Source organism: Sus scrofa, chromosome 9, assembly GCF_000003025.6.
Source record: "Sus scrofa isolate TJ Tabasco breed Duroc chromosome 9, Sscrofa11.1, whole genome shotgun sequence".
Lineage (NCBI taxonomy): Eukaryota > Metazoa > Chordata > Mammalia > Artiodactyla > Suidae > Sus > Sus scrofa.
Genome location: NC_010451.4, coordinates 50,508,096 through 50,533,933, shown reverse-complemented (window position 1 = coordinate 50,533,933; position 25,838 = coordinate 50,508,096). Strand labels below are relative to the sequence as shown.

Below are 25,838 nucleotides of genomic sequence, written 5' to 3'. Positions count from 1 at the left end.
GTTACTAGCAGGTGATAATTGGTTAAAACTAATACATTTTAACAGCAGTAATTACAGAGGTTTTCTCCCAAGATTCCCTGTATAAGTACAGGATGACTTAGCAACAGGTTGAGTGAAAAATACTTAAGGATTTTAATTGACCGTAGCTCATTATAAGTGAGCTATGGCAAATGTGGCTGAAGAGACATAGGCAAGTGTGGCCATGATTCCTCTGGATTTATGCTGGTCAGTCCTCCACAGGAAGCATTAGCTCCTGTTCTGGATGTCACTTGGAGAACCATGCAGACAAACTAAAAATCCTTCCGAGAAAGTGCCAGGGAGTTGAGGGTTGGAAACAACTAAGAAATATGCTGGAAGAAACTTATGAAGCTTAGCTCCCCCAAAAAGTCTGGAGTGGGGTGTGGGGAAAGCATAGTGTTCTCTCTCTCTCTCTTTTTTGTCTTTTTAGGGCTGCTCCCATGGCACATGGAGGTTTCCCAGGCTAGGTCGAATTGGAGCTGCAGCCACTGGCCTACACCGCAGCCACAGCAACGCCAGATCCGAGCCATGTCTGCAACCTGTACACCACAGCTCATGGCAACGCCGTATCCTTAATCCACTGAGCAAGGCCAGGGATCGAACCCTCATCCTCCTGGATACTAGTCAGATTCGTTTCTGCTGAGCCATGATGAGAACTCCCAAGCATAGCTGTTTTAAGGAAAACAGTTTGCGGACAACTTAATGGAGTTTGCGGAGGAAGGAGGAGTGTACAGAATTTGATGGAATATAAAGAACGTTTTTAAACATTAGAAGGGACTGACTCCTGAGGTAGTAAGCTCTCATCACTGACAAAGGCCGAGCATGTGTATCAGGAATGTCCTTGGAGGATTCAAGAATTGCAAAGGAAGTTGAATTAAGTCGACTTTTAACTTCTCACCCAAGTCTAACACACTGTGATTCTTCGGTCTTCAAAGAAACATAGAGTTTATGGCCTGGTGGCTCCCTGCCCAGGAAGAAGGACATTCAGTTGCTCTGTGACATATTAGGAGAGAGAATTTCCTGAGGATGGTTCACTTACAGTCAGCTGTTCTCTGCTGTTCTTTTTTGGTATATCAGTGTCAAACTTCCCCTTTTGGAAAGGGAGCAGTAGGGAATGAGAAGGGAGAAGTTCTTGTATTAATCTTTCACTTCAGTTCCAGGCATTCCTAATCTATTATGTCAATTTGAGTTAATAACTAAATTTAAAGGGTCAGGTTTCCCTGCCAGAGATGGGGTGGGGCATTGAAACAGCTGCTAGGCACTAGGGTGAGGCTAATGGTTGGAAGAAACCAAACCACAGCATGTTTTTAAACTTTAAAAAAAAAGTGATTAGCTCAAGAGGGAGTTTCCCACCTCCAAGTGTTGCACTGATATTTAATTCACCTCACCGGGTGAGGAGGTGAACGTGGAAACAGGTGTGCCGCACTCCTACCCCACTTCTAAGCAGATATTATTTTTCTGCGTTCAGTGCGCCCAGAACCAATTAATCAAGGCTAGACAAAGGATATACCCGGAGAACAGGAGGGGATGGGGTCGGGGGAGAGAATCTGGGAGCCATGTACAGTGTACATTGCAGATGACATCATTGCCTGAAAGAGATTCGGCCCTCCTCTTCCCGGAGCTGGAGGCGAGCATGTCTGTAGAGGAGCAGGAGTGGTGAATTGGTGGGAGGAGGCGTGCCCGTGTTGAGAGGAGAGGTGTGAGATGTGACAGGGAGACCTGGAGACAGCCCGCAAGCAGAGAAATCTCGGGGGCTGAGGTGTTTGCGCCGCTCAGAGCTCCGCCCCCAGCTCGGCAGCCGGAATCGGCCCTGGGAGGGGCACGCCTGTTTGGGGGTGGGGAGTGTTGCACGAGGGGGTGGGTCTGTGGTGGCTGTGGGGGTGGAGAACCGCCTGCGCATGTCAAGGCTGACAGAGCATACACGGTCAAGGGGGCCTGGAGGAAGGGCAGCTGGTCACTAGCCACACAGGGTCGGGGCCCCGGCTCGATTCCCGGGAGCTCCGGGAAAGGGGCCCACCCCCACCCCACCGCCCCACCTCTGAAATCGCCAGCCAAACAGGAGCTTCCTCCTCCTTCCCGGCCCCTCCGGACCTCCCCGGGAAGCCTCAGCGGGTGTGGACGGGAACGAATTTTATAGCTCAGACGGCGGCCCCGGAGGCTTCGGGTGTGAGGGCACGCCCAGCTGGAGAAGCCGGCTAGGGCGGAGGAAGCTGGAGCTCCCGGGTCTGGGTGGATCCAAGGTCGGAGCGTAGCTATTCGTAGGGAGGTGAGAGGTGGATCAACATGGACCCCTTCGACAGCCCAGCCTCCTAGAGCCGGCCTGCTGCTCACTTCGGAGCTGAGCTTTCCCCGAGGCGCAAACAAGAGAAGCAGCGGAGCAACTGAATTGGAAGTTCCGGGGTGGGCGGGGAAGGTACTGTCCGTGGTGCTGAGCCGGATCCCAGCAACGGGCTCCAGGGAGAGAGGCGCGCCAAGCTGCTGATCGGCTCCCTCGAATGAGGGCGGTCTGTAGGGTGGCTTGGAGCTGAAACCCCCGCCCGGCTCAAGAAGCCCGCAGAGCTTCCCCGGTCACCGGCACTTGGCCATTATTTCAGTCAGAAAGTCGCCCCCTTGGGGCAGTTCGTCCCAGAGGGTTTCCTCGAAAGTATCCGAGAGGGAGCAGTTGTTGACCCAGGGAATCTCTCTGTTTAGCCCAGGAAGCCACCTGCCGAAGAAGATGCCTGCCTTCAACAGCTTGTTTCCCCTGGCTTCCCTCGTGCTCATCTTGTGGGGTAAGTACTGGCACCCTGCCATGCGACATGCAGGTAACAGTAATAATGCTAACAAGAATAACACTGATGTCGTTGGTGACAAAAAAAGGAGCCTGGTTGGCTTCCCTCTGTGCATGTCTGCCAGACATGGGATCCAGAGGGGTTCCATGAGAGCTGGGATTTTGAGATGGGAAAAAGGCCTCCCCAGTGCCCTGCTGCTTTATTCCTAAACCTCCCTTGGTGGTTTTTCCACCCTTCCTCCTGTTCCTGTTAATTCCAAAGTATTCTTTCCCTTTCTCTTTGCTGAAAGAGAATGCAATCACGTTCATTATAAAAAAATCTTGGTTGCAATTAATTTCGTTTCTTAATGTGGAGTCATTGGAGCTTCAAATTAATTTTTATGTATTAAAAAACCAGAGGCATGTATTTTGAGAGTGGAAATAGTTGTTGATCTACCTGTTTAATTTTAATAAGGGAAACAGGTTTCAGCCATTTGCAGCTACATATTAGATATATAGGCACCTGAGAATTGTATCTTCTTTTTCCTAAACATGTGGAGCTAAGGTGCTTTGGTGTTTGGGGAGCTGGTTTTTTTTTTTTTTTTTTTTTTTTTGCCTTCAGCAATAAATAGGTTTTTGTTTGTCTGCCGTGAAGGGGTGAGGTGACCTTCTCTCTCCAAATAAGGGAGTCCTATACTTGTAACAGTAAGGCTGAGCAGAGTGGTATTAGAGATGGGCTTGGAGTGGGGTGCCTGCATGTGTGTAGTGGGAGTTAATGAGTCTACATGTATGTCTGAATATGCGATTGAGAAAATGCTTTACTGTGTATCCCTCAGTGTTTGAATGTGTGTGCTAGTGTATGTCTGAGCATGTTAGTATAGGCATCGAAATGGATTGATGAGGATGTAGTACTGTGTGTGTGTGTGTGTGTGTGTGTGTGTGTGTGTGTGTGTGTGGTGTGTATTTGTGTAGTTCTGGGCATCTCAGTCTTGGTGACTTTGATTAGATCCTCAGGTCAAATATATTTGATATATTGCTTTACATAATCTTAGCTACCTTCCTCTATGCTAAAAATAAAAAACCAGGATAATTAGATGTGAGTGTGCATACCTGCCTTATTAAAACTGGGGATGTGTTCTATGGTTGGCATGGAACTTAGTATGCCAGTGCAGTGGCAGATATGCTGATCAGATTTGAATCGCCTCTTTACCTTAGTATCACTTTATTAAGCCTCCAGGACTAACTATGGTTGCCAGCATTATCTGGATTTTGCATGTGACCAGAAGCAGAGCCAAGCTTCCTGTTGAACAAAATGCCGATGAGACAGGCTGGGAAGGACAAAGGGGGAGAGTAATGCCAGTCCCAAAGGCAGACTCACCGCCATCCATCCCCAGTAGAGTAGACCAGACCTGAAGATAAAGCAGACATAATAGGTTGCCAATGACCTCACCTGTCTTGAGGACTTAAGGCTGAGATTTCCCCAGGGGAGGCTAAGACTAGGGACCTGAGGCTTAGGAGCAGTGAGTTTAGCTGCATGAGAAAGAATGTGGGTAAAGCAATGGGAGATGATGTAGAGAGGGTTGGTGTGAGATTCTACAGGGTCTTTCTTCCCAAATTCTAATCTAAGTTTTTAGCATCCTTGCCTGAATTCTAGTAGAGGGGGAGAACATACTATAGTCTAAACACCTTTTGAGAATTTACAAAGCCTAGATTGGAGTCTTAGCTCTGCCACTAGCTTGCGATGTAATAACCTTAGAATAGCTGGTTCCTCATATACACGTTTTTTGGAGATACGTAAGTTTGGCAGTTGGGGCAGATGATATCTAACATCTCTTAACTACACAATTGGAATGTTAGGGAAATATTTACAGAATACTGCTAAAATTGGCAGAGTGCCCAGTCTTCCTCCCTGATCCTCAGTCTCCCTGCAAAAAACCTTTGGAAGAAGTGTATATATTACACCTATCCTTGTCCATCCTCAGCTTTTCAACATTGGCTCACCAAATTCAGAAGCCACAGAAGGGAAAGAGGGATGATTCAGGAAGCCTTACCATTAAATGTAAGAGAGAGGGCCTTGCTTCACGAATGCAGTTTCATTTTATTTGCATGTAATTCCAGTGTTGGAAAGCACTTTGCTTAGATGCCCTCTCCCTCTCCAAGTTGATTTGTCACATGATGCAAATATGAATGGAATGGAATCTTGTCCTTTTTTTTTTTTTTTTTTTGGCTTTTTGTCTTTTTAGGGCCACACCCACGGCATATGGAGGTTCCCAGGCTAGGGGTCCAATCGGATCTGTAGTTGTTGGCCTACGCCACAGCCACAGCAACTCCAGATCCGAGCCATGTCTGCAACCCACACCACAGCTCACGGCAACCCGCTGAGTGAGGCCAGGGATTGGACCGGAAACCTCGTGGTTCCTAGTCGGATTTGTTTCCACTGCACCACAATGGGAACTCTTTTTTTTTTTTTTTTTTTTTTTTGGTCTAGAGACCATTCTTCTATTTTCTGCATGAATTGAACAAAATTCTCTCATTTCCTTCAATAAGTATATGGTAATAATAGTAATCCTATGCTTCCCTGGTGCTTTACAGTTTACAAAGCAATTTTCAGCCTATTACTTCTTTTGGCCCCCATATCAATCCTATGGTGGTATTCAGGAAAGGTAGATTATTTCCAATTTAGAGATGAGAAAACGAGTACAGGGGAGGGGAAAGGACTTTCTAGAGGACTTTTGCCTCTTGATTTCAATCTCCCAGAGCTTGTTCTAGCTCCTCTTATGGACACATGTGATGCTATGCAGGATTGCCAGATGGGCACTGGTCCTCTCATTCCTCTTTGAAGCCACCTTTCCACCCCTCTCTCATGCCATTGCCTTCCCTAGAGCCCTACTCATTCTTTACCTCCTAGTGTCTGCTCTGCTCTTCCTCTCCAAGTTCACTTCCCCAGTTGTCTGTTGTGTTGGAAATATTTTTCTCTCTTCCCCCTGCGTCCCATTCTTTCAAGTCTCTGCTTGGTGACTGGCTAATTTGATAAGTCATTTCACGGTGTTAATTTCTACAAATAATGCCATTTATTGCCCCCTTTTGGAAGGTATTTACACTCTAATCAAAGCCTTTATTATCTTAGCACAAAGGAAAGCATTCTAGAGCAAAGTCAATAGAGGCAATATAGCAATATCCAAAGAAGAAAAAGATTTGGAGTTATTAGAGGGGTTGGTTACATACACATTACTATCCACCTCATAATAGATTAATGCTATTCCTTAGTTAAATATAACCATCATTAATTTAGTCTTCCTTCTCATGTTTCCTCATTATTACTGTAGAAATTGAAGAGGAGACCAAAGGTCAACTGATTTGGCCAAGATTATTCCAGGAGTTTCTTATTTACAGTCTTCATTATGGGGTGAATATCTACCATAGGTACAGTCTTTTCTTGGATTTCATGGAAAGAGAGGCAGTGGTATCCTGGAGACTCACAAGATGGAGAAATACACCTTACCTCTTGATGGAAGAGGCAGCAAGTCATATTGCAAAGGGAACGCAATCAAAGATGAGAGGATTTTGTAGCCATTTTGCAATGCTCTGTCTAGGGCCTCCTGAATTGAATTGATCCTATGAGCAGAGTTCTTTCTTAGGACTTCAAACTGGACTTTGGCAAGGAGGAGGGGATTAGTAGGGCTTGCTCTCTGATGATATTTTGGATTACTGTCATAGTGGCAGCTCAGAACAGAGCAGCTGCCATGCCACACTCACCATCCTGACTGCACATATTCTGCTTTCTCTCCTTTAAGTATAAACGAACTAACTGTGTTTCTATTTAAGAACAACTCATTGGAGTTCCCGTTGTGGCTCAGCGGTAACAAAGCTGACTAGTATCCATAAGGATGTGGATTTGATCCCTGGCCTCACTCAGTGGGTTAAGGATCCATGAGCTGTGGTGCAGGTCACAGAAGTGGCTTAGATCTGGCATGGCTGTGGCGTAGGCTGGCAGCTGCAGCTCCGATTTGACCCCTAGCCTGGGAGCCCCCATGTGTTGCAAGTGGAGCCCTAAAAAGAAAAAAAAAAAAAAAAGAACAGCTCATTTACTTGTTCATTAGAGGACATCACCTCTCACCATTTCAAGGAGGTTAGTCCAGGAAACTATCCTTTTCAAACCCCAACAGCTCTACTGCCATCTTTATCCAAGAAAAATCACTGAACTGTCTCAGTCTAATCACTGTACCAGCCTCTTAACTATACTTTTTGCTTCCATACTTGTCCTTCCTCACCTCTTCAGTTTATTCTCAACACAGCAGTCAGATCATGTAATTTTGTATAAATCATGTTGTTTTTCCACTCAGAACCCTCCAGTGCTCCCATCTCACTCAAAGCAAAAGCCGTACTTCTAATCATGGTCTTCAAAGAGCCACGTGATCTGGCCCTGGCTTATTTCTCCTACTGTGTCTCCTATCCCACTTTGTTCCCCATGCTGTTATTGTGCTCTCTGCTTTCACCAACCCTAGGATTCCCACCCTAGGATTCTCAAGTTTCTGTTTCCTCTGCACATCTTCACCTGCTCGATGTCACCTTCTCAGTGTGGCTGTCTCCAACGGCCCTTTTCAAATTCTATCTCCTCTCCTCTGTTTTATTTCTTCCTGTAATTGCACTTATTGCAGTTTTATGTTGTTTACTTTCTCTCTCTCTCTGGAATATGGGCTCCATGAGAGCAGGGATGGTTTCTCATTTGTTCCCTGTTGTGTTCTTAGTGCCTAGAGCAGTGCCTGGCACATAGTAAGCGCTCAGTGTATTTGTTGAATAAATGAACAGATAAAAGAAAGATAAAATAACATTAACAAATGACATTTCTACAAAGCACATTGATAGAAACCATTCCAGGAGTTCCCGTCGTGGCTCAGTGGAAACGAATCCGACTAGGAACCATGAGGATGCAGGTTTGATCCCTGGCCTTGCTCAGTGGGTTAAGGATCTGGCATTGCCATGAGCTGTGGTGTAGGTTGCAGACGTGGCTCGGATCTGGCGTTGCTGTGGCTGTGGTGTAGGCTGGCAGCTGTAAGCTCCAATTAGACCCTTAGCCTGAGAATTTCCATATGCTGCAGGTGCGGCCCTAAAAAGCAGGAAAAAAAAAAAAGAAAATAGAAAAAAAGAAAAAGCTGTTACCAAATCTAAAAAAAACCCTATTTGGTAAGAGGGCTTACATCCTATGCAGAAGATTCAAAAATGAGAGGAACCCCAAGGATTCTTTCTTTTTTTTTTTTCTTTTTAGGGCTGCGCCTGGGCGTATGGAGGTTCCCAGACTAGGGGTCTAATTGGAGCTACAGCTGCTGGCCACAGCCACAGCCACAGCAATGCCAGATACAAGCCGCATGTGCAACCTGCACCACAGCTCACAGCAATGCCGGATCCTTAACCCACCGATTGAGGCCAGGGATCAAACCCACAACCTCATGGTTCCTAGTTGGATTCACTTCCACTGCACCACTATGGGAATGCCCCCACAAGGATTCTTGTATCAGAACTTCTAACCCCTTCTGATGCTACCTTCCCATTAACTAATAATTAATAAAAACAGAACCCCTAAGAAATGAAATATTATACATTGAAATTTGTTATTTCAAGTATTACAATTTCAATATTACAGTATTACAATTCGAAATTGAAATTCTGCTAAGCACCCTATCCCCACCTTTGTAAGAACCCACGTCCCCTGCTCTGTTCTTACCTGATTTTGCCCAAGACCCTTCTCCATCTTGCCTTCCTCTGCACATACACTCTGTGAAAGCTTACTTTTGTGTGTACAATAAGACACCCTGTACTGATCACAATAGTCCAGATTTGTTCTGAACAGCACAGAGGAACCGTTCCTTCTTTGTTCTGCACTCTGTACATCTGTTAATGCAGCCCACATTTGCACTTGCTTCCTTGGAAGCCACATACCACTTTTGATTCATTCTGAATTTGAATTCATTCTGATGTACTTACCCTTTTTCAGGGGTCATGACTTTCTAAAGAGCAGGAGCCATAAGTCCAGACCTCCGTGTGGCATGCAGGGTGCCTCCCCATCTGACCCCTCACCCCATTTTTAACTTTCTCTCTCTTTCATCCTCTGTGTAAAGCATCACCCCAGCCCCATGATCAGGTCACCATTCTCTTCCTGGCTGCTTCATCTTCCACATGCATAGAATTACCTACATTTTCCATAAAACACAGATATGATTATATCTCTCCGTGGCTTTAAAACATGTGACCCCCTCCTGTTGCAAAGGACATGCAGAGGTCTTCACAGCATGGGTCCCATCTACCTTTCTAGCCTCAAGTCTCAGCATCCTCTCTTCCTCTCTCCCCAGCCCAAGCAGAAATAACTGCCCCTCCTCTGGGAACAGAGCATGTCCTGGTACGTCACTTGCCATGGTCTGGGTTAATGAAACTTAGGAGCATGTGTTCCCTGCTAGAGATTATGAATGTCTTTAGGGCATGGTGAATGTTGTTTCTCAGCATTAGGCTTGGCATAGGGTAGCTTTCAGTGGATGTTGGTTGAATGAGGGGGTGCATGGATATTCAATGGATGGGTGCACGGGTGCTCTGTTTCCAGCCTAGATCTAAGTCTTTGAGGGCAGTGGCCAGGTATGTGGTGCACCTTATCCCCACTGCTCCCGGGGAGGCTTTCGGTCAATGCCATCTCATCCATGGCTCCTTTGGCCCACTCCGTGCCTGTCATGAGAATGCGGCCTTGGGAGCATACACGCGTGCATGCTCTTTGCCAGTTTGTCTAATGATTCTTCCTTCTCTCTCTCCTCCCTCCCTCCTTGCTTCCCATTGCCTCTCCCCAACATCTCCTGTCCCTTCTCTGTCATCCGGCCCCTCTCCAGTCGGCATCTGCGTCCCCGTGTGTGTGGAAGTGCCCTCGGAGACGGAGGCTGTTCAGGGCAACCCCATGAAGCTGCGCTGCATCTCCTGCATGAAGAGGGAGGAGGTGGAGGCCACCACGGTGGTGGAGTGGTTCTACAGGCCCGAGGGCGGTAAAGATTTTCTTGTATGTCTGACTGCTGACTCTGGCCTTTCTTTTGCTGGCTTCTGCTGTCATGTGCCTGGCTCCCGAAAGTCTGGGGAATGATGATCTGACAAACACTGGCTCTTTCTCTGCAAAGCACGGATGGCTCCTCAGCAGATAACTGACAGCCTTAGTTTAGCCCGGCCTCCGTGAAAGGGAGGGCGCTCAGCCAGCTGCGAGCATTCCTGGTTACAAGCAGGGCAAGGAGAAGAAGGAGTTAAATAGTGTTAAAACCTACTGTGTGCCAGTCACCCTACTAGGCATTTTGCAGGTGTTCTCATTTGCCTTTTTTTTTTTGTCTTTTTGCCTTTTCTAGGGCTGCTCCTGTGGCATATGGAGGTTCCCAGGTTAGGGATCTAATCGAAGCTGTAGCTGCCAGCCTACGCCAGAGCCACAGCAACGCCAGATCCGAGCCGTGTCTGTGACCTACACCACAGCTCACGGCAATGCCGGATCCTTAACCCACTGAGCAAGGGCAGGGATTGAACCCGCAACCTCATGGTTCCTAGTCGGATTCGTTAACCACTGAGCCACAATGGGAACTCCAGCAGGTGTTCTCATTTGATCTCTGCTTCATCCTACTGGATGGATTAAATGAGTAGAGAAATTGAAATAACAGTAAGGGTCATTAAATAACATAGCTTAACTCTTTTAACTCTCCATGCCCAGTGAAATAAGAGTAACAGGGATGACCAAGACTGATGTTAAATGGTACACGTGCATCAGTGGGTGGCATATTCAAATAGTCCTATAGTGGCTACATGGGCCAAGCCTACGTACATTCACTGTCTCTGGAGCCAGGCTGCCTAGGATTGATTTTTTTTTTTTTAATTTAAGGCTGCACCTGCAGCATATGGAGGTTCTCAGGCTAGGGATCGAATCAGAGTTTCAGCTGCCAGCCCACACCACAGCAATCAACACCAGATCTGAGCTGAGTCTGCGACCTACACCGCAGCTCATGGCAATGCCAGATCCTTAACCCACTGAGCAAGGCCAGGGATCATACCCGCAACCTCATGGAATCTAGTCAGATTCGTTACTGCTGAGCCACAGTGGGAACTCCCTGGGGTTGATTCTTGACTCCGAAAGCTATTAACTCTGTGTCCTTGGACAAATTGCTTAACCTCTCTGTGCCTCAGTTTCCTCATCTCTAAAATGGGGCTATAAACCATACCTATTTCACTGAGCCAGGATGCATGAGCTATACTTTTTTTTTTTTGGAGTTATTTTATTATTATTATTATTATTATTATTAAAGTATAGTTGTCAAGTTCTGTTGTACAACAAAGTGACCCAATCACACACATTTCCCTGTGCTGTACAGTAGGATCCCACTGCATATCCATTCCACATATAACAGTTTGCATTAAAAAAAAAACCCAAATGCCCATCCATCCCACTCCCCCTCCTTTCCCCCTTGGGAACCTCAAGTCTGCTTTTCTTGGCCGTGATTTGTTTCTGTTTTTTGTTTGTTTGTTATTTTTAGATAGGATCATCTGCATATTTTAGATTCTACAAATAAGTGATATCATATGTTATTTGTCTTTCTGTTTTTGGCTTACTTCACTTAGTATGAGAGTCTCTAGATCCATCCATATTGCTGCAAAAGGCATTAGTTTGTCTTTTTATGGGTGAGTAATATTCCATTGTGTATATGTACCACATCTTCTTAATCCATTCATCTGTCAGTGGACATTTAGGTTGTTTCCATATCTTGGCTATTGTGAATAGTGCTGCTATGAACATCGGGGTACATGTATCTTTTTCAACAAAAGTTTTGTCCAGATATATGCCCAGCAGTGGGATTTCTCGGTCATATGGTAGTTCTATGTTTAGTTTCCTGAGGTACCTCCATACTGTTTTCCATAGTGGTTGTACCAATTTATATTGCCACCAGCAGTGGAGAACGTACTTATTCTCCACACCCTCTCCAGCATTTGTTATTTGTTCACTTGTTAATGATGGCCATTCTGTCTGGTGTGAGGTGATGAGCTATGATTTTTAATGCATTTAGAATAGTTCTGGAGTTCCTGCTGTATGGCACTGGGAACTATATCTAGTCACTTATGATGGAGCATGATAATGTGAGAAAAAAGAATGTATACATGTTATGTATAACTAGGTCACCTTGCTGTACAGTAGAAAATTGACAAAACACTGTGAACCAGCTACAATGGAAAAAATAAAAATCATTATTAAAAAAAAAGAGGAGTTCTCGTCGTGGCACAGTGGTTAACGAATCCGACTAGGAACCATGAGGTTGCGGGTTCAATCCCTGCCCTTGCTCAGTGGGTTAACGATCCGGCGTTGCCATGAGCTGTGGTGTAGGTTGCAGAGGCAGCTCGTATCCAGTGTTGCTGTGGCTCTGGTGTAGACTGGCGGCTACAGCTCCGATTAGACCCCTAGCCTGGGAACCTCCATATGCCGCGGGAGCGGCCCAAGAAATAGCAAAAAGACAAAAAAAAAAAAAAATAAAATAAAAAATAAAAAAAAGAATAGTTCTGGAGTATAGGAAGCACTATATAAGTGAGAAAATATGCATAAATAGGGCAACTGAGGCTTAAAGAAGTTAGTAAGAAAGAGCTTAGATTTGAACCAAGTTATCTGACAGCAGATTCAAAGCCCCTTTTACTGCACCGCCTTGTCTTCCTGGAGACAAGTTTTTTCTCCATGAAGACTTAATGGACACAATATTAGGATGAATTTCAGTTTTGCCTGCTCTTCTGTCTAGCTCTCCTGAAGCTGGACTCATTTCCAGCTCTAGGCTGAGTGTGCCATTCTGATGTAGATTTGCTCCAATCAGGTGTCAGACCTGGGACCAGTCATCTTCCCAACCCCCAGCTCAGGGCTCACTGTGACCCAGGCTAGTGCCCAGGTTACAGGAGTCTTAAAGTCTTGACCAGATGCAAAGGTTCCCATGAGCCTCAGGTCTGGTCATATGCCAGCCACCTGCTCTGCTTCGGGCCTGCCCAAAGTGAGGAGAAGGTGGCACAGAGGGAGGAAAAGAAACTTTAAAATTATGCTGGAAATACAGAGCAATGCTAATAGAAATTTTGGTGAAGATGAAAATGTCCCCTATTTGTGCTGTCCAGTATAGTAGCCACTGGCCACATGTGGAATTGAACACCTGAAACTAGTAGCTAGTGCAACTGAGAAACTGAATTTTACATTTTATTTAATCCCTAGTAATTTGAAATTTAATGTAAGTAGTCGCACAGGGCAAGCAAAGACTAGAGTGAACAGCACAGGTGTAGAGAAAAACACACACACACACACACACACACACACACACTCTCTCACACACACAAAGAGATACACTGGAAGGTGGAAGTGTTTGGGACAAGAAATGTCAAGACTAGATTTCAGTTCTGGTCCAGCCCAGAGGGGAAGACCTGATGTTTGCACATCACCTGGACATTCTCTGGGCCACTTTAGGATCCTGCATCTCCTCCCTGTGACCTGGCCCTGGCTGCCCACAACCCCTCAGTGGGGACCAGCTCAGAGAATCCCATTTGGAGGCCTCATGACAAATGAAACTGCCTCTCTATCTCTCACTGGCTGCCCCCAGGACACATCTTTCTCCCTTGTTCTCTCTTTTTGCTTCCTTCCAATCTTTCCTTCCTCTCAGTGTCCCCCTCTGGTCTCCTGTACATTTCACTCACCTTCCTCTGTTCTCTTTCTTGCCACCCCATTTTCCTGCCTACCCCTTCCTGCTGCAACCACATACCCTGACAACCTGTTCGCCTTCGCCCCTCTTTCCCCCTCTTTGCCCTCTTCCCTGCCCCCTCGGCACCTCCTGTCCCACTCCCACCTTCAGGAGCTCCTTGTGACATTGTACCCCCCCACCCCATGCCCCATTCTGGTCCTTTCCCCTGCCCTGTCCCCATCTCTACCCTGTCTTCTCTCCTCACCCTACCCCCTTTTGCCTCTCTACCTGCAGATCTACGAGTATCGGAACGGCCAGCAGGAGGTGGAGAGCCCCTTCCAGGGACGCCTGCAGTGGAATGGGAGCAAAGACTTGCAGGACGTGTCCATCACAGTGCTCAATGTCACTCTCAACGACTCTGGCCTCTACACTTGCAACGTGTCGCGGGAGTTTGAGTTCGAGGCTCATCGGCCCTTTGTGAAGACCACCCGGCTGATCCCCCTTCGAGTCACTGAGGAGGGTAAGTCTCGAGGGTGCCCTGCTCTCAGTGGAAGGGGGACAGTGGGTTTCCCCACAAGTGAGCCCCTTTCAGAATGCAACCCCCCGGTATTTGGAGTGGTCTAAAAATGTCACCACTGCCTGGTCATCCTGTAGTGGCCAGCTTCTTGCAAGTGCCTGAGGGCTGGCCTCTCTGTGCCTTCCTTTCCTCAAAGCAAAAAAGTGTGGAGAGGTCAGTGTGCTATGATCTTTACCTGGTCCAGGACTCTTATCCTTAGAGAAAGAGGACAGCCTCCATGAGGCCTCAAATGGACAAAACAGCTACACTTTCTTCTCTGGCCTGCATTGAATCCCTGACTCAGTGGGCTCAGAGAAATCTCATGAGTTACCTGGAGGTCATCTACCCTCCTGTCTGGGAGCCATACCTGCCTCCAAACCAGTGGTGCTCAAATTTCAGCCAGCCTCAGATTCCCCCATAGGAGTTCTTAAACCCAGCCTTTCTGATTCCAAAGATGGAGCCTGAGAAATTGACTAACAAATTGCCAGGCAGTGCCAATGCTGCCAGGGACTGCGCTTTGAGAACCACTGCTCTCAACCAAAGTCTGGCAGTCTCTGTTTTCTGCCTCCCTTCACCATAATCACACAAGCAGCCCCTTCTCCATCCGTGGTGTCTCTCATGATATAACCCCATTCTTAGCTGGGAAAAGGGGAAACATATCTAGCTCTCTAGTCTTTACATTTTTCTGATTTCTTACCACCGCCTGTTGCTTGTTAGGGTGGAAAGCCCTTTCATCAGTGTAACTCAAATGTTTCTGTTGCATGACACCAGTCTTGAGGGTGAACTTAGAACAGTCTTTAAAATTTTTTTAAAGTATAGTTGATTTACAGTGTTGTGCCAATTTCTGCTGTACAGCAAAGTGACCCAATCATACATAGATACACATTCGTTTTCTTGTATTATCTTCCAAGATAATCCCAAGAGATTGGATATAGTTCCCTGTGCTGTATAGTAGGATCTCGTTGCTTATCCATTCTAAATGTAATAGTTTTTATCTACTACTGCAAACTCCCAGTCCATCCCACTCCCTCCCCCTTCTGCTGGGCAACCACAAGTAGGTTCTCCATGTCTGTGAGTTTATTTCTATTCTGTAGACAGGTTCATTTGTGCTACTTTTTAGATTCCACATAAAAGTGATATCATATGGTACTTGTCTTTCACTTTTTGACTTACTTTCCTTAGTATGAGAATGTCTAGTTGCATCCATGTTGCTGCAAATGGCATTATTTTGTTCTTTTTTGTGGCTGAGTAGTATTCCATTGTGTATACGTAGCACATCTACTTAATCCATTCATCTGTTGGTAGACATGTCGGTTGTTTCCATGTCCTGAGAACTTCCTGTTCTGCTTTCAGTTGGGCTCATTATTCAGAAAACTGGGGTGGAGGGGCCTCCTTACAGATGTCAGAAGAGTGATAGATGCATCTCCCTTTGTGTTTTCTCACCCAGCCTAAATGATAACTTCATTTTGCTTAGCCTTTCTCAGGCAATCTATCTCCAGCCCATTCTTAGCATTTTGGCTGCCCCAAGAGGCAGGGTGGGAACAGGCAAAAGGTGTGGGGCAGAAGGGAAAAGGGAGGTCAAATTAAAGCCAGGCTCTTCCTAAAAAAGGGTGCCAGGAATCCTGACTTCCAGGCCACAAGCTTATTTATTTTTTTTATCATGTAATGGTGATAAAATTCATGCACATCAGAGTAAGTGAGGCCATGGTTTAGTCATGACTTAGACAACAAGACTAAAACGGAAGGTAGGTCAGTCCTGACTGGGTACAACGACTCTCAGGCCGTTGGGCTCAGACCTGACGAGCCACTTCCCCTCTCCAAGCCTATCTCCTCTTGTGTAAAGCAAAGAGGATGGACTGGAAGCTCTCTAAGGTGTTTTCCAGTTCAGAAGTTCCATAATCCTCTTCTGTTTACACACCTCTGCTCCCTGGGGAAAGGTGGCGGGCGCCCCCTACTGTTCACTGCCAGGAGAGTCAGCTGGTGACTACCTGGCACTAGGAGGCCACCTCTGTCTCCACTTCCTGCTCTCAGAGGCTTTTTGCCCCCAGAGACTCTCGTGTAGCTGATAGAAAGTGCAGCAAAGTGGAGCCAGTCTGCCTGCCAGACACCAGAGCCAGACTTGGATAAGAATAGATGAAAACACGCTTGTTATCAGAGTCTCAGAGTCTCTCGGGATGTTAGGGCTGGGAGGAAGCTTGGCTCTCTTTTAAAACAGGGGTCCTGAACAAAGAGCCTTGTATCAGCATCACCCAGGGGCTTTCTGTCAGTGTAGACAGCTCTGTACCACTGCTGCAGGTATGAGTTCAGTAGGCCTCTGTGCCATCTCACAAATGTAAGTTGAAATGACTCCCCATATGATTGGAGGGTGCAGCTCTGGTCCCTCATTCTGTGGCTGGGAGACAGCTCTGGAGGATAAGGGCTTGCCTGGGCACATGAAGCACCTTAGCACCAGAAGCAGGATCTTTGCATTTATTTGCTCTGTTTCTACTGCATCTTTTCCCTCCAGCACATCTCACTCTCTGCCATTTTTTTTTTTTTTTTTTTTTTTTTTATTTTTTTTGTCTTTTTAGGGCCACTCCTGGAGCATATGGAATTTACAGGCTAGGGATCTGATCGGAGCTACAACTGCTGGCCTACGCCACAGCCACAGTCAGATCCAAGCTGCGTCTGTGTCCTACACCACAGCTCACGGCAATGCTGGATCCTTACTTAACCCACTGAGCTAGGCCAGGGATCGAACCCACAACCTCATGGTTAATAGTTGGATTCGTTTCTGCTGAGCCATGATAGGAACTCCCCCACAAGCTATTCTTAAATATGCTAGGTAACATCTGGTGTGCATTATTATCCTCACCTTACAAATTAAATAAGCGAGTCTCAAATCAGGAAAAGGACTGTTCACACACCAGGAAGTAGGAAAATTGGGACCCAGCCAAATGTATCTCATCGAGCTCCGGGATTCCTTTCTCTGCTCTACTGCCTCTTCCGCCACCCACCCTTCTTCCTCACCCCTCCCCGCAGAGCCTCTGAGGAAAGTCAGTGAGAAAGCCGGCAGACAGGAGAGGTAGAGGGTATTAAATCTCTGATACCTTCTTGAGGTCCTTTAGACCCAGTGGTTATTTAAGACCTAAAAGTAGGCCTCCTCTGACCCCAGTGACAGCCCCGGGGTTGTTGGGCACGCAGAGTCTGAGCCTCCCTCTCCCTCTTGCAGCTGGAGAGGACTTCACCTCTGTGGTCTCAGAAATCATGATGTACATCCTCCTGGTCTTCCTCACCTTGTGGCTGCTCATCGAGATGATATATTGCTACAGGAAGGTCTCAAAGGCCGAAGAGGCAGCCCAAGAAAATGCGTAAGTCTAAAGACGCCAAGGCAATGATAGCTTGCACCTTCGGAGCGCTTGCCTCATGGGTGAAGTGCGAAACAATTTACATAGCCCTTTGCTTGCCTCCCAACCTCTGTCAAGGTGGGCAGCATTAATATACCCATTTTACCAGACAAGAAGACTGAGCCTGGAAAAGTTTACCCAAGACCATTGACTGCATACCTGCTAACGCTTGCCCCGCACTTTTTAAAAAAACTTTATTGAGGCATAGTTGTTTTGGAATGTTGTGTTAATTTCTGCTATACAGCAAAGTGATATTCAGTTGTACATATATGTTCTTTTTCATTTTTTTTTAATGGCGGCACCCATAGCATATGGAAGTTCCAAGGCCAGGGATTGAATCCAAGCCACAGCTGTGGCAATGTCAGATCCTTCAACCCACTGTGCCAGGCTGGGGATCGAACCCATGCCTCTGCAGGGACCTGAGCTGCTGTAGTCAGATTCTTAACCCACTGCGCCATAGCAGGAACTCTTTTTTTCTATTATAGTTTACCATAGGATATTGAATATAGTTCCCTGTGCTATAGAGTAGGACCTTGCTGTTTATCTATCCTATGTATAATAGTTTGCATCTGCTAATCCCAAATGCCCACTCTATCCCTCCCCAACTGACCCTCCCCCTCGGCAATCTCAAGTCTCTTCTCTATGTCTGTGAGTCTGTTTCTCTTTCATACATAAGTCCATTTCTGTCCTACTTTTGATTCCACATGTAAGTGATTTCATTTGGTATTTGTCTTTCTCTGACATACTTCACTTAGTGTGATAATCTCTGGGCCCATCCACGTTGCTGCACATGTGCCCTACACTCTTAACCACTATGTAAAGCCCATCAGCTGCTGCCACAATCCAGTAACATTAACATTTTTATGACCATTTTGTAGATACCGAAGCAGCTCATAGAGGCTAAGTGGCTTGCTGAGGCCACACAGATAATGAGAGGGAAGGCTGGGTCACGCTAATGTACGTGCTCTTCCTGTCACTTTCATTTGTTTGCTGTAAGCCACAGAGTTCATTAGGCCACCCGGGCACTGCCCTTTATTAGCTCCAGAGCTCCAAATATGTCCTTCCCCTTGGAGCGGGGCAGCTGTTGAATACCCAGAGAGGGGCTCTCTTTCTCCAATGTCCAGGCTGTACCTTGGTCATTTTCACCAAGGCCCTAGTCACCTAGGATGAGGACATGTAACAAATGATGGGGTCTCAGTGTCTAAGGGGCTATGTTGGCCTGTGATTTGGGGAGAGGAAGGATAGAAAATAACCCTCACAGATGTACTCAGCTGAGGCTTAACCTAAAAACGCTAGGCTACAATCATCTGGAAATGTTTGATAAAATAAAGTACAATTTTTCATGATATCTATGATCCCAAGAAAGTAAGAAATTATAGCTGATCAAAATAAAGTATCATTTTTCATAATATCCTTGATCTCAGGAAAGTAAAAAACTGTAACTGACCAGAGAGAAAGATAGAAAGAAATGATACGCTGGGAGGCTGTCATTCCTGGTGACCTAGGTGATCAGATTTTAGTGCTTGAGTATAGCAAGTGCCCACAATTGGACAGGAAGTGGCCGCATTGGACAGGAAGTGCCCGTGCATAGGAAGTACCTGTACTTAGAGAGTTCCCATGCTTGGACAGAAAGTACCTATGATCGGGCTTGCACAAGAAACAGAGTTGGAACTGAGGTCACCAGGAGAGCCAGGATCCATACAACTCATGCAAAAGATAGATCAGAACATAATCAGTCCACCAGCCCAGGGAACATAGCTAGCGTAGCCTGATGCCAAGCAGAAACATAAAAGATTCTCGAGAATTGGTAACCACAAGCCTGCTCTCACAATGTTTGGGATTTAAGTTTATACTACCCATATGATCCAGGAACCACTAAGCTGAGAAATTCAATTAAAAAAAATAGTCCCCAGACAGTGATAGTCAGGTGGAAGCAAATGAAAAACTACTCTGAAGGGACCCACTTTCCGCTGAGGCTTCGCTGTTCTCCAGATAAAGCATTGCTGAGTCTCATTCCGCAGTCTGATCCAAAACTAATAGACACAGCAGCAGACAATTCAGTGTGAGCAAGAGAGGTAACAGGATTAAGTCCTGAGAACTTAAGTGTGAGCAGGATTAAGTCCTAAGAACTTCAGACACAAGAAGGACCTGGTAGAATATAGGAAATGTTTGTTTGAAAAAGCTAAAACAATGAAAGGAGGAACCCAAGTATAAGACTAGCATGAGTTGCTAAGAAAAAACAACAGGCAGATTTGAACAGAAGTAAAAAAAATCTGGAAATGAAAAATACCGTCAGCAAATTTTTTTTTTTTTTTGGTCTTTTCTAGGGCCACACCCATGGCATATGGAGGTTCCCAGGCTAGGGGTCGTATCGGAGCCATAGCCCGCCAGCCTACACCAGAGCCACAGCAACGCCAGATCCGAGCCGCCTCTGTGACCTCACCACAGCTCACGGTAACACCAGATCCTTAACCCACTGAGCAAGGCCAAGGATCAAACCCACAACCTCATGGTTCCTAGTCGGATTTGTTAACCACTGAGCCATGACAGGAACTCCCAATCAGCAAAATTTATAACTCAATAGATTGCTTCACCAGAGATTAGATACTGGTACCCAGAAGATAAACGTAAGGCAGTTCCACAGAATGAAGCACAGAGATATAAAAAGATGTAATATCATAAAGAAATATGGAGAAAAGAATTGAGAAGATTTATTAGAATAGAAAAGAGGATATGGAGGAAAAACAATATTCAGAGATACTGCGGCCCTAAAAAGACCAAAAAAAAAAAAAAAAAAAAAAAAAAAGTCACACAGAAGGTCAAAGGCCAAAACTACTCTAAGCCAAAGGATGGCCAGATAGTAAATATTTAAATATTTTAGGCTTTGCAGGCTACAGAGGTTCTCTGTCTCATATTGCCCTTTGATTTTATTTGTTTGCAAGCCCTTAAGCAAGTAAGAACCATTATCAGCCCATATGCCATAGTTTGCCTGTTTGAAATAACAATAAATTTGGGGGAGGTGGCTGGTAGTACTTTTCCTATCAGATATGAAGATTTCTTATAGAGTTATTAGAGAATTTACGATACTGATAGAGATACATAATACAAACAGAACAAGGCAGAGAGCCTGCAGACAGGTTAATGCCTATATAAAAAACTGAAGGAAGAATGAACTGTCCAGTTAATGGTATAAGGACAATTCCTTATCCATATAGAAAATACAATAAAATTAGATTCCTCATCTCTCACACTAAACAAAAATAAATTGAGTGGATTTCAAGGAAAGATGAAATGTAAAACTCTAAAATTCTATTAGGAAATATAAGAGTATCTTTATTACCTTGGAAGTGGGAGGATTTCTTAAAATACAAAAGGCACAAGTCAGGGACAAAATGGTAATTTTGATTACACTGTATGAAAGACAAACATCAGACTGGGAGAAGATATTTTCAAGACATGAAACCATCAAAGACACATTAATGAGAAAAAGACAGATATCTCAGAAGAAAAACTGGTAAAGTACATGAACAGTCATCTTACAGAAGTATAAACCCACACTGCGTATAAACTTAGGAAAAGATGCCTGACTTTCCCAGTAATCAGGGAAGTGAAAATTAAAGCATCCTTAAAATATAATCTGACATCCATCAGTGTGGCTGATTTAATCTAACAGTACTAAATCCTGAGGACAATGTGGATAAATGGGAAGACTCACATTGCTGGTGGAAGAAAAAAATGAAACTATTATTCTAGTCTGCTGAAAGGGCCATTCTCATTTTCTCTCGGGTAACACAGCCAGAAGGAAATGCAGAGCTGTTCTGTAGGCATCCTCGTTCCTGTGCCCTTGCGCCTCCCCCTTTCCTGTGTTTCCACCTCGGGGTACCAAACACACTGATTTTCTTCCCCCATCTTTCCTCCAACAGGTCTGACTACCTGGCCATCCCATCAGAGAACAAAGAGAACTCTGCGGTGCCAGTGGAGGAATAGAAGGGGTGACTTGAGGTGATGTACAGGGAAGGGAGGGGCAGGTAGCTCAGGATGGTAGGTTGTACAGGTGACACTGTCACCCACCAATCAAAGTGACTTTAAATTTGGTCCTTTAGATTAGATTTCTACCCTACCCAGAGTCCCCACCCTCAGAACACATCTTTAAGTTGATGCCCAAGTCATAAAGCTCTGTGTGAGGTCGAGTCCTTTGGAAGGTGAATTGCTTTGGCCTGAGTGTTGGGGCAACTTGAAGTTCTGACCCATAGTGACCAAAAATAATTCCCTGACTCCCTCCTATGTAAGGATCATGGATTTTGTCAAAGAGTCTTTGGCTGGGCTGGACTGAGCTGGAACTTCTCAGTGAGTTGTTTTGTCATTGGTAGGTGGCCTGAACACTGAAGGACTGGCTATCCTAGGTTCAGTGATGTCAGCAGCGTCAGGAGGCTGCCCCAGGGGCCACATCACTTCCCTTCATGCCTCCATCCTTCAGCTCACTCATCATCCATCCACTCACCTCCGACTTGCTAACCCCATCAGACCTATACACCAGAAGACCTTGCCAGAACTGAGGAGCCAATATGTCTACACAGACTCAACCTCACCCTGTCCTAGCTATCAGGCAAGCGGCTCCCATGCCAACTGACTCCTCCCCTGAGCTCCACCCGACTTTGAACACATGCCGTGGGCAGTACATCCACCTGCCCCTTACTGGCTGGAGCTGGCTCGTTCTCCATTGCTGCAAGTGAATGCATGTCTTAGTGGAAGGAAGCAGGAATGGTCAGTTGGGGTTAAAGCAAAAGAGTGTCATGAAACGGGATTTACTGATGTCAGTTTTTCTAAGTTCCTGGCCCACGGGGCTGGAGCATCAGAGCAAAGCATGCCTTTTTAGGCCTTCCAGTGATAGAAAGTTCGTTAAGCATGGACTAAACTATTCTCTGGAGCTTGGCTCCAGGGCTAGATACCGATAGGTCTCAAAGGCCTGGGTTAATCTCAGTCCTTGAAGAAGCCAAGCGTAGGCAACCAGTTTAGTCACACATGTTTGTAATCCTCACACGGTAACATGTGTGTGCCTTCCCAGGCGAGCACACTTCCTGAGATGGCCAGGTGGCAATACTTCCCTGTGGGCACTGGAACTGAAATCGCAAAGTTCTTCCTCTCAGAATTTCTGTGGATCAGTATTATTACTCATTTTACAGGAGGCAACTGAGACTCAGACAGAGCTTAACAGAATAAGAGAATTCAAAGGATAACCTGGAGCAGATAAGGCCTTAGGTGCCGCCCGGTGTACACTTCCCGAGATGGGATAATTGTGTTTCTGCAAATTGAGTTTGGCTATGGCTCTTTCCCAAGCCCAGAATTAGGTGGGTTGCCTGGCTAAGGTTAACTCATATTGATTCAGGTAACTAGCCCTTGGCCAGAAAGGCAGAGAGAAGGATATGAGGTAGATGTGAAGAATTTCTCTACTGAAAAGATTTGTGACTCTGAAACCTCCCCCGGAACGGGAATGCACCTGGGAATGGTGCTTAACCAAGACACGTGTTTTTAGTGAGACGGATGATGAGCAAATGGGTGCAGTGATGGGGGAGGGGTAAGCTTGGTGACTTCCAAAAATTTCACCTGGGAATTCACAGTGTCCAGGAATCTTTTCCAGATGTTAGGAGAGCAGATAAACACTGGACAAATGTTAGCCACTGTCTTATGATTCACTTTGAGTAACTGGTGTTAAATGTGGTGTCCTCAGGCACTCTGTGATAAGGGAGGGAAGGATGCTACATGGGATATAAGAAGATGAAGGTGATGGGATTCTGTGGCCAAGATGTCCCTCAGATCCAGGCAGATTTCTGGGGAAAGATCCTATCCCTTGGCTTTGGGCCTGATCTTGACAGAGTCAGTTTTTCTTCTCTCTGCCATTCCTGGGGAAGTATTTGAAACAAGTCCTTGTTGACATATTCATGAGTCTGAATTTATTGAAGAAAACACTTGCTTTCAATAAATTCAAGGCCCTTCTCATTGGTAATTTCCCACATAATTCCTCTGAAATAGGGGACAGAATGTCGATTTCTTTTACTTTAGAGTGAGGGAAACTGGCCTGGATTACTGTGTGGTTTCCCCAGCCACATGGCTGGTGGGTGACAGCTTGCTGTAGAAGCAAGCTACCTTCTAGCACTCCACTCCACTGCTGCTTCAGTAGGCTGTGCGTCTCACTTGTGACCGAATATGCATGTTTGTCTTGTTTCCTTTTGAAAAGCCAATTGCCTAAGTGATTTTTAATGCAGCTGAATGGTACCTCTTTTTTTCTTCTTTGTCTTTTGCAAGTAATCTTCCCTAGTCTTTTCCTTCTCCTAATGCCTCAACTTGTCATTCTTAATACTTTATTAAGCTCTGTGCTTTCCCAAGCCTTTTTATTTCAGTTATCTTATTTCTTCCCCACAACTAGCGCTGCGAGGTGGATATTGCTAATATGGGAACAGATGAAGAAACAGGCTGTCTGAGGCTAAGATGCTTTACCAAATCATAAGTTCATGTAGCTGGTAAGCAGAGAGCTAGAATCCGGGTCTTCTGACCCCCAGCCCAGGTCTCTCCATGGAGACCATGGCTGCTTCCTTTCCTCTCATTATTTTTACCTTTATCAAAACCTTGCCTCTCTTGCTTGTCCCGAGATGTTCAACATGTTCTCCCGCCCCAAGCCCACCACCACTTTGCTTCTTGGCCCTTGCTCTGTATGTGCTTTGACAGTCTATCTCATGTTGCTTTTCCCTTTCTCCTTGGCTTGTGCCGCGTTCTTTCTCCTGAACTGCAGTTGAACTCCTTCCTGGAGACCTGATCATGACTATAAATCCACAAGGTACTGTGATCACCAGCCTACTTCAAGTCCTCACTCTCTCCCCATCGCGCCCCATCTCCCTACAGAGGGCCCTGACGCATGTGCACTGCTCTGGAAGCTTTGTCTGGCATGCTGTTCTTATTCAAGGGCTTAGAAATGTTCTCAAGGGCTATTATCACTTTAGGAACCCTATCTGTTGTCTTGGTGCTGGGTATTCCCCATGACTGATCCTTAACCGCACATTTTTTTACTAAAGGCTCAGCCAGGCTGGGTCTGGTTTTCCCTTTCCTTCGGATGTTGATGGCCATGAACTTCATTACTCAACTCAGTTGACCCCCGTGAGCACCCTCCCTGCTGAGCTTTACCATCGGCTCAGCCTTGCGTCATAGCTCCAACTTCTGTGTGGAAAGACCTCGATAGTCAATACCTGTTCCTACGCCAGCCTTTCTTTTCAGACCGTCTAAAAGCACTATCCTTTAGAGTCACCACCCCCAAACATCCGCACACCCAGACTTCTGATTCTGAGTTTCTCGTTTCTCCTTTGATGCCAAACGAGACACGTTAGTAGAAAAGGAATTTTTCAAAGCAGGGATATGCTGGAAATATGTGTAGAGCTATGAATGGTGAAGAGAAGCGATAGTAGCTCCCTCCCTTCTCCCCAAATTAGATCAAAAAGAAAAATATACCCATCTCAGAATCTGTCATAAATCAGAGGGAAGAGGGCCATGAGACTACATTGTGGCAGGAAGAAGCAGGGAGCTAGACACATTTCACAACAGGTCATGGTTCCCCTTTCCCAAGTTAAGTGGAAATGGAAAAATAAAATAAAAAGCACCTTCCTCTCCTCTCCTTTTGTAAATGAAAACTCTCTAACCGGGTGAATTCTCTTAGGCACTGGCTATGTATCTGAATACCACTTGGCATGTCATGACTCTGATCATGCATTCATTCTGCATTTTAGCACCCACTCTGTGTTAAGCACCAGTCTCCACCCTGAGTGTGCCTCGTGGCCTTAGGTTTTAAAAATAGCATCACCCAAGGCCGTTCCTAATCTCTTCTGTGGTAGATGACTTATGTTTAGCCCCTCTACCCGTCCTTGAGTCTATCGGAGGACCCAGGAGATAAGCGCTTTAAGCAGGCCTAAATTGTAGATTAGCCTCAACCTCTATCTTAGGCCAGCTAAGCTCAAAGCCTGTATTACTTTATCTTTCTTTTCCCCAAGTTACCATTTGGCAAGAGATGTCTCTGATGGGCAGTGTTTGTGCCGGGGCGGGAGGCTGCTGAAGGTCGAGTGCTTGTAGGTTTGTGATGCGCCATCAAACACGACCAGCAAACTCATGCAGTCCTGGAACTGATGGGGCTCATTGCTATGTTGTCACCTTCTTGCTGCTTTCTCTTGATTTTCCACAGCCAATCTTTCTCTGAACACTAGAAATGTCGTTCCCGACCACCCAATGCCTGTAACGTGGTGTTTTTCAGTAAACTCCCTGTTCACATTAATAAAGTGTCTCTAAACACTGCTGGCTCTGGTTGTGCTCCACTGTGTGTGTCTGCCATGTGTACCATGGCTTCACCTTCCTTCCCAGCCTGCATCAGTTCCTGAAGTCTCAATCACTGGCTA

The 25,838-nt window shown here is 45.8% G+C and overlaps 1 protein-coding gene across 10 annotated transcripts; it reads left to right on the top strand.

Annotated features, from left to right (window-relative positions):
- Window positions 1,502-25,740, top strand: SCN3B (sodium voltage-gated channel beta subunit 3). Of its 10 annotated transcripts, none has more exons than XM_021063042.1 (7): window positions 1,897-2,284; window positions 2,710-2,789; window positions 9,637-9,800; window positions 13,759-13,984; window positions 17,232-17,370; window positions 21,330-21,408; window positions 21,777-25,740. In XM_021063042.1, the coding sequence occupies exons 2-6, from the start codon at window positions 2,735-2,737 to the stop codon at window positions 21,391-21,393; spliced, it is 648 nt and encodes a 215-aa protein (XP_020918701.1). In that variant the 5' UTR covers window positions 1,897-2,284; window positions 2,710-2,734; the 3' UTR covers window positions 21,394-21,408; window positions 21,777-25,740. The 10 variants fall into 10 exon arrangements, 8 of the variants coding, with proteins under 8 accessions (XP_005667505.1, XP_005667504.1, XP_020918699.1 ...); XM_021063041.1 differs by having other exon boundaries at window positions 1,897-2,431; XM_005667448.3 differs by lacking the exon at window positions 1,897-2,284 and adding an exon at window positions 1,502-1,715 and having other exon boundaries at window positions 21,330-25,740.

Coding starts and splice junctions, on each gene's coding strand:
- SCN3B (XM_005667448.3), top strand. CDS start 2,735: ATGCCTGCCTTCAACAGCTTGTTTCCCCTGGCTTCCCTCGTGCTCATC. Junction 9,801..13,758: donor AGGGCGGTAAAGATTTTCTT/GTATGTCTGACT, acceptor CTCTACCTGCAG/ATCTACGAGTATCGGAACGG. Junction 13,985..17,231: donor CCTTCGAGTCACTGAGGAGG/GTAAGTCTCGAG, acceptor TCCCTCTTGCAG/CTGGAGAGGACTTCACCTCT.